At 42.6% G+C, this 14860-nt stretch overlaps 1 protein-coding gene across 1 annotated transcript in view; it reads left to right on the top strand.

The window, feature by feature from the left end:
• DNAH5 (dynein axonemal heavy chain 5) overlaps positions 1-14860 on the top strand; it is a gene marked incomplete at its 5' end in the record, with an annotated part of 162574 nt that overhangs the window by 62484 nt on the left and 85230 nt on the right. Inside the window, 4 exons of the mRNA XM_083360300.1 lie at positions 1119-1265; positions 3560-3801; positions 6130-6306; positions 14333-14537. Coding sequence (XP_083216426.1) covers positions 1119-1265; positions 3560-3801; positions 6130-6306; positions 14333-14537 — 771 coding nt within the window. The remainder of the gene's footprint in view (positions 1-1118; positions 1266-3559; positions 3802-6129; positions 6307-14332; positions 14538-14860) is intronic.

The following is a 14860-nucleotide window of genomic DNA, read 5'->3' as shown; positions in this document are numbered from 1 at the left end:
TGTGTTAGCTGAGCATCCTACTTCAAAGCCTACAATCCTGTGCTACCCAAGGGAGATAATACATTTCACTGCATTTATTTGTAGAAGGGTGATGCAGTGTTTCAGATTAAAAGGGATAAGGATACTTCAGAGCATGCGCAGCACCTTTTGCTAGCTTCTTAAACCAAATGTGTCTTTTCCTGAAACTGCATTGTAGCTGCAGGGAACAACCATTCAATCCCAGGAAAAGACAAAATTGCTTTAATCAGTTGCCAACAGAGGCAACAAGAATGGCTCACATGCTTCAAATATATTATTTCCTTCACATCCAAAGAGCTAGCCAGTCTTAATTGATAATAGTTACCACCTAATGGGTCTTTGCTGCACAAAATCTATAAATGTAGATCTAAAGTTTTTTTTTAAAAAAAACACAATTTAATTGCAGTGAAATTTGCTAGAGGTAATATGGTGAGGAGGGGACAGCAAGTCTCCCTGCTTAATATGAACAAAGAAGAGATTAACTGTGATGGATGCCTACATGTGCACAGTGCCTAAAGCTGTTTCATGCTTCTTTTAATGTGAAACATGAAAATGTATATGTTCAACATGAAAATGTATAGGTTAATACAAGTCATGCAAATGTGTGTAAATTGTATATGCTTATTTAACATGCTTTGTTAACTTCAAGAATCTCTACGAGTAAAACAAGTTGCAAAGCACAAATCATTCCTTATGTTGATCACCCAATACAATTCTTGTAAAGAACAAAGCTAAAACGATTTCATCTTAGATATTATTAAAGTTCCCATAATGCGTGACATTTATGTGGATGAAAGAAAATTTAAATTGTAATCTAATATCACTTGGAAATCTAAAATTGAAGAAAAAAAAATCAACAAGTAGCAACTTAAAACTTTTGAGTATGCCTTTATTTTTTGTTTGTGTTTCCCCCTTTTTAACATGGCTGAAAATAAATGAACAGTTAAGAGAAGGCTACAGTATACCATGAATAACTTTAACATTGCAATCCACAGAATGTTTTTACACTATCAGATTCAAAGCCTAAAATCCGCCTATTGATAGAATGCTGTACTATTGTAGCAATGATTTCAAATGGATTTTCCCTCTGGCATGTACAGATTGTGGCCAACCCCACCGTGAAATGAGAATGAATCCAAAGGCCATCACTGCACCTCAGATGTTTGGACGCCTTGATGTTGCAACCAACGACTGGACAGATGGGATATTCTCCACTCTTTGGAGGAAAACTTTGAGAGCCAAGAAGGGTACTATATTATAATTGCTAGAGTTATATTTCATAGGAAAAAACATCCAAAGATCCAGTCATTCCCTTCATTCCTCTCATTTGTTAAAATATTAATCGAGCCATCCTAGTCTGAAATTAAGGAGGCTCTTGGGAGCATATTATGGATAAAATGGAGAAATTGCAATAGTAGACAGGGTTGAATTTGGAGCTTTGGCTGTCCCGATGTTACTATAAATATAGTCATTTCATATAACTGGTAATGGCTGAGAATACGGAAAATTGTACTTAAAAGCTATCAACAGATCACATAGTTGGGTTATTGTGAGAATGACGTGCTGATCTGGAAAGCACATATTCCAGTTGGTTGCTGTATTTATCTGATTATTACAATATTTTAGATTCCTGAATAGAATGTACAGATGAGAAATAGAATTCTTAAATTCATGGATAAGCCTCCAGTCTCTGTAGCGAGGCTGGGTAACATTTTCAGTCCCATAGGTCACAAGCAATATGGAATGGAATGGAATGGAATGGAATGGAATGGAATGGAATAGAATAGAATAGAATAGAATAGAATAGAATAGAATAGAATAGAATAGAATAGAATAGAATAGAATAGAATAGAATAGAATAGAATAGAATAGAATAACAATAGAGCTGAAATGGACCTTGGAGGTCTTCTAGTGCAGGGGTCAGCAACCTGAAACAGTGAAAGAGCCACTCGGAACCGGTTCCCTCACAAAAGGAAAAACTGGGAGCCGCAAAAAAATGTGTGCACATGTGCGTACATGCGCGCATGCGCAGAACAGGGTTTGACTGAAGAGTGGAGCCAAGGCGAGATATGCACTTACCCTGCATATTTGAATTGATTGGTTGAAATTTTTTAGTCCCACTTTTTTTTTTGAACTGCACATGGCAGAGGACTGGGAGCCGCAAGAGACGGCTGAAAGAGCCACATGCGGCTCCGGAGCCGCAGGTTGCAGACCTGTGTTCTAGTGCAACCCCCTGCTCAAGCAGGAGACCCTATACCGTTTCAGAAAAGTGGCTGGCCAGTCTCTTCTTAAAAACCTCCAGTGATGAAGCACCCACAACTGAAGGCAAGTTGTTCCACTGGTTAATCGTTCTTGTTTCTCATTTATAGTTTCCACATATTTATTTATTTTATTTTTATTTTAATTCCATTTATATCCTGCCCTTCTCTGAAGACTCAGGGCGGCTTACAAGCTTAGCAGTAGCCTTCATTCTATGTATATGCCTGCTTATTAGGGCTTTCACACACACACCCCAAGCGGCATTATTACAAAGTCAGCTTAATTGCCCCCAACAATCTGGGTCCTCATTTTACCTACCTTGGAAGGATGGAAGGCTGAGTCAACCTTGAGCCTGGTGGGATGTGAACCTGCACTAATTGCAGGCAGCTGGTGTTACTTAAGGAGGCATTAGCCCACTGCTCCACCAAGGCTCCTTAATTCCAGGTTGCTTCTCTCCCTGAATAGTTTCCATCCATTGTTTCTTGTGTTGCCCCCTGGTGGTTTGGAAAATAAATTGACCCCCTCTTCTTGTGGCAGCCCCTCAAATACTGGAATACTGCTATCATGTTACCCCTAGTTCTTTTTTTCTCTAGACTAGCCAAACTCAAATCCTGCAACTGTTTTTCATACGTTTTAGTCTCCAGGCCTTTAATCATCTTAGTTGCTCTTCTCTGCATTTTTCCCAAAGTTTCAACACCTTTATTTTTTTCGAGTAGCATCCTTAGCCTGCTCACTACGTATGGATAATTTTTGTCCTCTCAGTCTAGGAAAAAGAGTGCAAAAGAAGTAGTTCTTATCAAAATTGCTGAATGGCAGCTTTGACAGATGGGGAAAGAGAATAAGAGGATGACTTTTTTATTGCTTAGGTGTCACCTGTCAAGGGCTTTACATGTAAAATAAAAATGTCAAGTATCTTGTAAGTAATGTTTCCCCAGCATATTACTTGCTTTGAGAAATCTATTACTATTAAATAAAATCTATTACTGTTAAATAGAGTACACATTTCGTGCTCTTCAGAATTGCTGGAGAGAGCCAAAGAAAGAAGTGATTTAAATGAAGCTTTTCTGCATTTCACTTCTGCAAGTTTAAGTAGGAACCTGTCTAAGATCATCCACTCATCTTCAGAGCCACTTGAGAAGTTGACTATAAATATCGCACAGCAAATTAGTCTATGTTGTTTCTACTTTTTAATCATATTCATATGTATTCCATGATGCAGGAAAATGATTGTATCACAAAATACTCTCTTTACAAGAAATGTTTTCCCCCCCTTTGGGTATAGGGGAACACATCTGGATAGTACTCGATGGTCCTGTTGATGCAATTTGGATTGAAAATCTGAATTCAGTGCTGGATGATAACAAAACATTGACCCTGGCTAATGGAGATCGGATCCCTATGGCACCAAATTGTAAAATTGTTTTTGAGCCTCATAATATTGACAATGCTTCTCCTGCAACAGTGTCAAGGAATGGCATGGTATTTATGAGCTCATCTGTCCTCAGCTGGAGTCCTGTTCTTGAGGTATATTTGCTTTCATGAGTTCAAACTCTTTATATCACGGATCACTTTCAGACTGTTAAAAATTAGTTTTTGAATGCAATTATAGAACAGTCCGCAATATGCTCTGAATATACATTTAGCTGTCTAATAAAGCTGTGTATTTACTTCCACAGCCATTATTTTCAGTGGTTCAGCTACTAAGTACCAATAATGTCAACTACTAACCATCTTAATATTTAACATTATAGCCATAATGCTCTAAGTGAAGTCATTATTGACTTTGGTACAAGATTCTTCTATAGGATTATGATCACCATATCTACATTTTGGGGACCTCCATGGTCATGGTACACAACTGGTTATTCTTAATCTGTTACGAAGTCTAGTGTTTGTTGTATCTTTTAATTCAAAGAACTGATGGTCAATTTTGAAGTCTTAAAAGCTTTGTGTTTCATATCTTAAGGTTTTCAGTCTGATTCCATTGTTTCTTCTTAGAAGGTGACTGTACTAATGAGGTTAGATCAGGTTCTTGAGCTACTGGGAACTCATTTTATCTGTGGTCTGACATTCAGTCCGGTTTAATTGTTGTGAAGAGCTTGACAGGATCATCTAACCATCTTCTTCTGAGTTGCTGTCCTGAGATGAAGCTATGTGCCAGGGATGTTGACACTATGATACTATCCTTGAAGTCTACTAAAGAGTTTAGGCGGGGCATGTAAAATATTATCTCATCAACTGTGTATGGGAAGGGACATCCTTCTGCTCCTTTATGACACAAATACATAACTCCATTTCCTATGTTTTACACATATTTCTGATATGATACTCTGTAGACATCATCATATAATTGGAGGGCCTTCTGAAAATGAATAACATTCACAACTTCAGTGTGTCTCTAATGCTACCTTGCCTCATTTTCCATTGTATTCCTGCATGTGGCTAACATGTAGCCTCATCTCTGCCTTTACCAAATTAGTCTGGGAAAGGTTATAAGATGAGAGGCAGGAATGCTCAACAAACCTGATAGTTGAAAAGGAAATGAATGTAGCCTTTATGAATGTTACCCCCATGATTTAAGGAGATAGATGCCTAAGTTAGTGTTTACCTCATTGGATTTTAATCGGTGCCAAAATTGTAGGAATTGTCATTACTGCACACGATGCCCCTCCAGCAGGAGATGAGACTGCAATATTCAGAACAATAGGAGAACATGGCAATCCAGTCAGCTAATATGTGGAGGAAGGTCTTAATACACTTTTTTCACCAGCAGATCTGGCTGTTGGGAAAAGAAAGAGTTCCGTGTGGTAAAGGAGAGTATTGAATTATTGGGATGAGTAATATGATAAATGACTGAGCAGGAGGACATGGGGAGGTAGGAAAAGAACCTGATAGGGACAACTGCAAATCAATTTGGAAGGTCAAGACATTAAGAGAAAAGAGGAGAGATGACTCTCATGGCAAATAGGAGGAAATGAGACAGCTAAATGAGTGTAAAGATCAGGCTGCCAAGCAGTAAATTTTGGTAAGGCATTGACAGACATCTAGAATTATGCTTCATCAATCTTAGCCAGCCAAGGGACTGAGTCTCTGACAACTCCATAGGAATTGGTTTCTAACCCCCCCTCCCCAAAATGAGGGAGAAATTAAAGATAAATTTGCCCTTATCCACAGTAGTAGTCTGATGGCATCTGCGACAAAAGTGAAGACTCCAGTAAAAGTTTAAACTTGTGTGGGAATTAGTTTACCAGCTAGGACAACAGTTATCCATAAATGTTGGCTGCATTATGACTAGATAACTGAAATGAGCAGAAATTTTTAAAGTTTTCAACTGCCTCTAGGACTTCTTTGACCAGAAAAATAGGATACAAAATCATGATAAGTGAACTCAAGAATAATAATTCAGAAATTCAGTTAGTACTTTAATGGAGTAAGAATGAGAGAACTATCTCTGTCATGCCTTAGATTGACTTTGTGGCTACTAGACAACTTTTTGCTGTTTCTCGAACTTTTGTTCAACTGATTCATTTACTGTGTTCCTGCTCACTTGTCGCCCTTGACATTTTCTAGTATTTGATGTTTTTATTCAATATTTTCCAATATAAAAATTTGCATCTAATATGCTATCCTTCACTGTTGTACTATCACCTATCTGAGAAGCGGATTTGATAAAACACTTGCCTCAAGGATAGACAATTATTCTCTTGCCCAAACAAAATGTTTTGGTGAAAAATCTAATTTCTTCCAGGAAATAAAAATTAGAGGATTGAAACTAAACTCTAGTTGCTTGACCTGGTAAATTTGGATAATTATTTTAAAAGTCTCATGGTGATTTGTTTTCAATTATAACAGGGTTTTCTGAAGAGGCGTTCTCCGCAGGAAGCAGAGATTTTGCGTCACTTGTACACAACATCTTTTCCAGACCTTTACCGGTTTAGTATTCAGTCCTTGGAATACAAGATTGAGATGTTAGAAGCCTTTGTGATAATGCAGAGCATTAATATGCTTCAGGGCCTTATACCTTGCAAGGTAACCATTTATGTTGTTCAGACAGATGGATGATGATGGTCATGATTCATCTAATGATTGTCACAGGTATCTTCCAGTGACTCAAGTTCTAACCAAAAGCATGGGAATCATGGAAGTATCAGTAAGTAATCAGGTCCAGGCAAGGTAGGGTTTTTAAAAATATTTTTATTCTTTTCATTTATAATTGTTTAATAAAGAGCCTGTTTATTTTCCCCTGTGAGGGGGATGGCCCTCTGGCAAGCCAGATGGATTGCTTAAATGCAGTGCAGAGCTCCCTAACCTTTCCGACTTTGTGGACCAGAAAGGGCGGGGGGGGGAGGGGATAGTTCTTCATGAGTGGGCGGCAAGCACTCATGCGCACATAGCTCCATTTGGGAGAACGGCGTGAGGATGTGCATGCACGCACGTGCACTCACCCGCTGTTTCTGTAGCCAAGTTGCAAACAGCTCATGGTCCACTAGAACCTTCCAGCCATTCCCCGACTGTAGCCTGAAACTGACCAGAAGTCAATCAGTTTCACACTGAAGACTTTTATTGTGATGAATGTGCTCATTGGTAGGAAAATCAATTTATTACTGTTGCATTTGCAGTTGCTATCGAATGGAGTTGCTAAACTAGAGCTATCTGTAACTGATATCCTGTGTCGTGTTTGTTTTTGTGACCTGTTCTTATGCTTCCATGATTGTTTCTTTAATCTCTTTTTTTAATTCTCTACCAAGTTTTACTTTTCAACCAATAGCCAAGACATTTCGTATCTGATTTTCTTTTAACAATCTGTCTCTGTCTCTACACACACACACACACACACACACACTCACACACACTTAAGAGATTTATATTTCCAATTGATTCCTTTTTATAGTGTTTTTTTAATTTTGCAGTCTTCGGTAGTTTTTCTTTACAAATTTCTACCAACAGACATTACTTAACTGTGCATGTTAAAATCATTCAAGAAGTGTTTTTCTTCTTTCAGTGTTTGTTTTACTTGGAGCAGATCAATCCCAGTGGCATAATAGAGTTTGTCAACATTACTTCTTAGGTGAAAAGCATGATTCATGGTCATTAATTTTCTTGTTTCCCTATGAAGTATATCTAATTCAGCTTGTGCCTAATCAATTATACCTGTAATATATTGAATAATTGGAGCAGTCCAAGTGTTTATGACTTTAATTATGTTCCTGCATTTAATTTTCTTCTCAAAAGTTCTTTGATTAATTTTCTATAATTAGAGCTAGTACTCTTTTTAAAGTGGCACATGTAATATGCCAAGTGTTTCCATTGATACTTTGTATTTGTATCCTTCTTGTGGCACCAATTTTGGTATTATTATTATTTGAAATCCATCAACTGCAGGATGAAAGTGTGTTCATTGATGGCTATGGACTGTAACAGATTTTTTTTCTGCTGTGGATTTGTAGATGGATAATTTTTGTTTTTCCAGTCTAGGGCTGAGAGTAAGTGACTGGCCAAAAGTGACCCATCCAGAATTCCATAACTTAGGAAGGACCAATGCATCATGCATGCTTTTAGAAAGACAGCTAACTTAATATGTTTTAACCAACTTCATATTCTAAGCAATATCTGGAATGTACCATGGCAACGTATATTAAAAGTAATATGATGGATTACATGAAATATAGTATGAAAATGATGATGATGATGGAAGGGACCTTGGAGGTCATCTAGTCCAACCCCCTGCTCAGGCAGGAAACCCTATACCATTTCAGACAAATGGCTGGCCAGTCTCTTCTTAACAACTTTCAGTGTTGGAGCATTCAGAAGCAGTGGAGGCAGAATGCTCCACTGACTAATTGTTCTAACTGTCAGGAAATTTCTCCTTAGTTCTAGGTTGCTTCTCTCTTTGGTTAGTTTCCATCCATTGATTCTTGTCTTGTCTTCAGGTGCTTTGGAGAATAGCTTGACTCCCTCTTCTTTGTGGCAGCCCCTGAGATATTGGAACACTGCTATCATGTCACCCCTCATCCTTCTCTTCATTAAACTAGACATACCCATTTCCAGCAACTGTTTTTTTAATATGTTTTAGTTTCCAGTCTCCTAATCATCTTTGTTGCTCTTCTCTGTACTTTTTTTAGAATCTCAACATTTTACATTGTGGTGACCAAAACTGGATGCAGTATTCCAAGTGTGGCCTTACCAAGTCATTGTAAAGTGGTATTAATACTTCACATGATCTTGATTCTATCCCTCTGTTAATGTAGCCTAGCACTGTGTTGGCTTTTTTGGCAGCTGCAGCACACTGCTGGCTCATGTTTCAACGAGGACTCTATTGAGCAAAGTACCACCTATACCAGGCATGTCCAAAGTCCGGCCCGCGGGCCATTTGCGGCCCGCGGGGCGGTTTAATACGGCCCGCAACAGCCCTCCCTGCTGTATGTAAATGCGGCCCTCCCACGGCCCTCCCTTCTGATTGAGGGCCACCCCTTCGGGAGCTGCTCCCGCCTCCCCCGCTGAGGGGCCGCCCCAGGAAGCGCAGGCCGGCCCAGCTGCTGCCCCCACCCCGCCAGCCAGGCTCCGGGGCTCCACGCGGCTTCCTCCGCCTCCTCCTCCTCCACGAGGCCTGCTCGTGGCCCGGGGCGGCTCCAGTGCGCAGGGGAAGCGCGCAGAGAGCGGATCGCGCCCTCATCCCGGCCAGAGCTCAGCCCAGAGGAGGAGCCGCTGGGCCGGGCATGCCCTGAGCGGCCGGGGGTCTCCGGTCGGGCCATGCGGCACTGTGGGCGAGGCGGGGGTGGCCGGCGGGGGTCTCGGCCTGCCCGCCCATCCCGCTGAGCACCTTCCCTGCACGCCGCGGCTGCCCATGGCGGCGGCTCCGGCGGCGCTGGGGCTCCCGGGCGCGGGGGCTCCGGCCGTGCCGGGCTGGCCGCTCTGGTACCACAAGGACCTGAGCCGGGCGGCGGCCGAGGAGCTGCTGGCGTGGGCCGGGCGGGCCGGCAGCTTCCTGGTGCGCGACAGCTAGAGCGTGGCCGGCGCCTTCGCCCTCTGCATGCTGTGAGTCCGGGGACCTGCAGGCGCTGCCTTGGGGACGGGCCGCGGGAGGGAGGGAGGGGAGGGAGGGGGCCAGGGTGCGCCTGCAGAAGACTCCCCCCCGAGGCTGGGCATTCCGTGGTGGCGGCCCCGGAGCGGGGTCTGTCCAAGCCTCCGATTTCTTTCTTTCTTTTCTCTTTCTTTCTTTCTTTCTTTCTTTCTTTCTTTCTTTCTTTCTTTCTTTCTTTCTTTCTTTCTTTCTTTCTCTCTCTCTCTCTTTTCTCTTTCTTCTTCCTCTCTCCTGCCTCCATTCTCTCTTCTTCCTTCCTTCCTTCCTTCCTTCTCTCTTTCTCCTTCCCTCCCTCCCCCCATTCGTCCTTTCTCCTCCCTGTCTCCTTCCCTCCCTTTTTCCCCCCCTCCCCCTCTCAGCCCTGCCTGGCGCTGGAGTCCCGGGGGTGACCTTCCGCCATGGAATCCGAGACGACTTTTTCAGCTGCAGAAATGTCAGCCTCCCGGGACGGGCTGGGCGACCCCCCCGGCGGGGAGAGGTGACTCCCCTCCCCCTTCTAGTGGCTTTCCCGACTCCGGCCATGCCGATCTGCCGCTCCTCCGGTGGGTTGAAGGGCCGGCTGCCTGGCCGAACCGCCGTGCTCCTTCCCCTCGCCCCGGGCTTGGCGCGGCGTCTGTGCCGGTGCAGCGAGGCTGACGGTGCGCGCCTGGCCTGGCTGAGAGCGTGGCGGTTTGGCCAGGCAGGAAAAGGTGCAGGAAGCGGCCGCCGCCTGGTAACGGTGCCCGGGCTCACAACGTGGAGGTGGCGAGCAAGCGCGCGCTCAGGGCGAGGCGGCCGCGGTCCAGTGAGGGAAGAGCACCGAGGGAGTGGCCGGCCGGGCTGCGCTGCTGCCGAGCAAAGCTCGGCCGGGGCGCCCGCTCTGCTCTGCCTGGCGCCAGCTCAGAGACTCCGCCCGCCAGGCCCTTCTCCCACTCAGCCAGGCCAGGCGCGCACCGTCAGCCTCGCTACACCGCCTCCACGTTGTGAGCCCGGGTGCCGTTACCAGGCGGCGGTCGCTTCCCGCACCTTTTCCTGCCTGGCCGAACTGCCGCGCTCCTCCCCCCCTGCCCCAGGCTTGGCGCAGCGTCTGTGCCGGTGCAGTGAGGCTGACGGTGCGCGCCTGGCCTGGCTGAGCGGGAGAAGGGCCTGGCGGGTGGAGTCTCTGAGCTGGCACCAGGCAGAGCAGAGCGGGCACCCCGGCCGAGCTTCGCTCGGCAGCAGCGCAGCCCGGCCAGCCACTCCCTCGGCGCTCTTCCCTCACCGGACCGCGGCCGCCTTGCCCTGAGCGCGTGCTTGCTCACCGCCTCCACGTTGTGAGCCCGGGCGCCGTTACCAGGCGGCGGCCGCTTCCCGCACCTTTTCCTGTCTGGCCGAACCGCCACGCTCCTCCCCCCGCCGCGGGCTTGGCGCGGCGTCTGTGCCGGTGCAGCGAGGGCGCGCCTTCTTTGCTGCCGGAGCTGCCCCGGCTTCGAAGCCCTCTGGCTCCCCTGGGCGAAGGCGACATCCAGGGAAGGGCGGGTGTGTCTGTGTGTGTGTGTGTGTGTGTGTGCACGTGCGCGCATTCTGTGTTTCACAGCCATTTTATGGGCTGGGATGTGGGGAGCTGGACAGGGGTAGGTAGGGCCCTGGCCTAGCAGAATTTGTGAAGTGGTGGAAGTGTGTGAGCTGTTACCAGAGAGTCTGACCTTGTCAAAGTAAGTTTGACAAGGTCAGACTCTCTGGTAACAGCTCACACAGTAAGTTTTTTTTTAAATTTATTTAAAATACATTGTGAAAACTCAGCTGTCAGTTGATCTTATGTTATAAAATGAAAAGTATGTCATTTGCAATTAACTTGGCATAAAATAATTCATTTGCATTTAATTGTAATTGTTCAGAGAATGTTCGGAAAAATGTTCGGCCCTCCAGCATGTTCACTTCATCCAATCTGGCCCTCTTTGAAAAAAGTTTGGACACCCCTGACCTATACTATACCTGTACATTTGGTTTTTCTTGCCTAAATGTAAAACCTTACTTTTTTCACCATCGAATTTCATTTTATTAGATAGCTCCCAATGTTCAAGTCTGTCAAGATCCTTCTGTATCTTAAGCCTAACTTCTGGAGTGTTGGCTATTCCTGCCAGCTTGGTATCATCTGCAAATTTGATAAGTTCCCCATCTATCCCCTCATTCAGATCATTGATGAAGATGTTAAACAGCACTGGTCCCAGAACAGAGCCCTGGGGCACCCCACTACACACTTCCCTCCATGTAGATGCAGTTCCATTGAGGACTACATGCTGAGTATGGCCGGTAGCCAGCTACAAATCCATCTGGTAGTGATGCTGTCTAACCCACATTTGTCTGAAATGGTATAGGACTAGATGACCTCCAAGGTCCTTTCTGTCTAACTCATATTCTTCTATCTTATTAAGTAGTAGTAGGTTGTGGTCTACTTTATCAAGTGCCTTACTGAAGTCCAAGTAAATTACTGTATATCCACAGCATTCCTCTGGTCCATTAATTTTGTCAACTAGTCAAAGAATGCAACAAGATTTGTCTGGCATGATCTGTTTTTGAGAAACCCATGTTAGCTTTTGGTAATGACTTTGTTTGCCTCTAGGTGTTTGCTGATTCATTGCTTGATTACCTTTTCCACAATGTTTCCAGGTATTGCGGTCAGGCTGATAGGTGTAGTTTCCTGAATCCATTATTTCCCCTTTTTTGAAGATGGGAACTACATCAGCTCTTTTCCAGTCCTCTGGTAGTTCCCCAGGGCTTCAGGATCTTTGAAAGATATAGTTCAGTAGTTCTGAGATCACATCTGCCAGTTCCTTCAAAACCTTGGGGTGTAATCCATCTGGTTCTGGTGATTTGAACTTGTCTAGGGTGGACAGGTGCTCACTTACTGTTTTCTTGCTTATCTTAACGTGTTTCTAATCTGTTTTTTACAGTACTGTTTTTGATAGATTGGACTGATTTTTCAAAAAAAAATGAGTTAAATAGTTCTGCTTTCTCCCTGTTGCTTGAATTTAGTTCATTGCTGGCACTGAATCTCGTTACATTCAGCCTACATGCATACCAAAACAAAGCTATATTCATTGGCCAAATTTGGGATTAAAAGAAGAGAAATGACATTAGATTTAGAATATATATATGTAGCATCAGATTTTTTTTACTCAACAATGGTATGGCAACAAGTTCTTCTGTTCAGCATAAAAATCATAGTGATGCAGGCATCTATAAAATCATACTAGGTTATCATCTGAAATCTCCTTATCTTGCTAATGCAGTGTTAATGCCTGATGGAATTCATGACACTTCATTCATCAGTTATCTTTGCTCTTATCAGCCTAAAGCCTGTCATTGGACCCATGATTATGATGATCTATTGCTGCATTGTGTTAGCACATAGTTCTATGTAAAAGTCTGAAATCGATGTTTTTCTCCAGAATAATGAACATGTGGTCTTGTGGAATATTTCCATGGACTGCAAGAATAGCTTAAGAATTACTTCATGCATAATTACATTATTGAAATATCTTCCAAGAACATTGATGTTGAAAGTAATTGTCAAGTCATTTATGTCTATGACTTGATCCTTATTAAGAAGAAACTCAGGAGAAAATTTTGCTGAGCTAATTGTAGATAATTGCTTGCTTTTACATACTATTATTCAAAACCCAGTCTTGTGCACCATTGCCAAATGTCCCATATAACGAATCTTTTGTCTACATAGTAATAGCACTTAGTCTTATAGACCACTTCACAGTGCTTTACAGTCCTCTATAAATGGTTTACAAAGTCAGCATATTGTCCCCAACAATCTGGGTCCTCATTTTATCAACCTTAGAAGGAGGGAAGGCTGAGTCAACCTTGAGCCATTCAGAATCAAACTCCTGGAGTAAACAGTGAGTTAGCCTGCAATACTGCATTCTAACCACTGCACCACCATATAAGGAGTTAATTGTAGTTTTTAAGATGGTGTTAGAAAAAACAGTTCCCAAACTGGGACAGTTTGTACTGTTTTCAGGCTCCTGAAATAATTGTGATCAATTATAATAGTGTGATTCATCAAAATACGTCACAAAATATTTTTGACATACTGCATTACATAAGATACAAAGTACTGAAGTTGATTTTTAAAATCTCAGCAAAACACAGATCCAATAAAATAGTTTTTTAAATACTTAATTTGATCAACTGTGATCTTGTTGTAAATGGATCTTATTTTATCCTTTCTATCCATGGTTGGCAGTTAAAACTCTCTGAAATATAATAGCATTTATAATTTACAAAAATTACTAGTAGTCCTCATTGCAAGGAGACCATAATATAGCAATTCCCAGTGGGAGCTTTCAGAAAAAGGTGACTTTAGACTATAAGAGGTACAGTTGTGCTGCCTCTCATGTCTGGTGCACCTCATCCTATTTCTTCTTCACCCAAACAATAATTTCTTAGTTGTCATCCATCAGAAATATTAAATTTTATGCATTCTTTTCTAGTGCCTGGTCTTATGTGAAATTATAAATCATTAACCTTTAGGGCTCCATTCATGTGAGCTTTTTTCCCCCAGCAATAAACCTTTTCTAGAAAGATGTCTGAGATTATAGTGGCAAAAAGGCATTGTATTAATGTTTAAAATCAAAGTTTCACTTTAAAGCTTTTATTTTTCAATTAAACGTTTGCCCATAAAATTGAATTTTAAAAGAAAAAAAGCTAATAAAACTTCAAATTAGCTTATGTTACATTGGCTGAATCCACTGAACGTTGTCTGCTACCAATTGTCCAATCATGTTAGATTGTTACATTTGTCAGATATTGCTTGATATGCATTCCAAAGTTCAAAATGTTTTTACTACTAGTACTTTCTCATGTAAGAATATTTCAGTTCTTAGTTGTTTTGTGAGACAGGAACAAAAATTGTTTCTACAGATCCTTGGAAAAGTATGTTTTCTAAATGTTTCTGAATTCAGAATAGTTCAATGTTTAAAATCATTGTGTTTCTTTACTTAGGACCAAGGGGTGGAAATCACTGCTGAATACCTGGAAAGATTGTACATCTTCTCCCTAATGTGGAGTGTTGGGGCATTGCTGGAATTGGAAGACCGTTGGAAGTTGGAGCACTGGCTTCGTAGTCATGAAAAAATAAATCTTGATCTTCCTAACATCCCAGAAGGAAGTGAAGACACGATGTTTGACTACTATGTTACCAGTGACGGTTTGTGAACTCTCAAGAAGTTGCTGTTGCTTATTGTCAAAAAAAGGACTAGAATCAGGGGTAGGCAACCTTGGCTCTTTTATGACTCATGGACTTCAATTCCAAGAATTCCTGAGCCAGCCATGCTGGCTCAGGAATTCTGGGAGTTGAAGTCCCCAAGTCTTAAAAGAGCAAAGGTTGCTTACTCCTGGACTAGATTATATAATGCAGCTAGATCACATCTCATAATCTGAGATCTTCCACTGCAGTTTATTCAGTGATGATTTTATTTCATGAACTGAAGAAGCTTCAGCATTTAAAATATCTACTGTATCTACTGCGTG

The sequence above is a fragment of the Vipera ursinii genome (genome assembly GCF_947247035.1).
Source record: "Vipera ursinii genome assembly, chromosome: 3".
Lineage (NCBI taxonomy): Eukaryota > Metazoa > Chordata > Lepidosauria > Squamata > Viperidae > Vipera > Vipera ursinii.
This window is presented reverse-complemented; position numbering and strand designations above follow the sequence as displayed.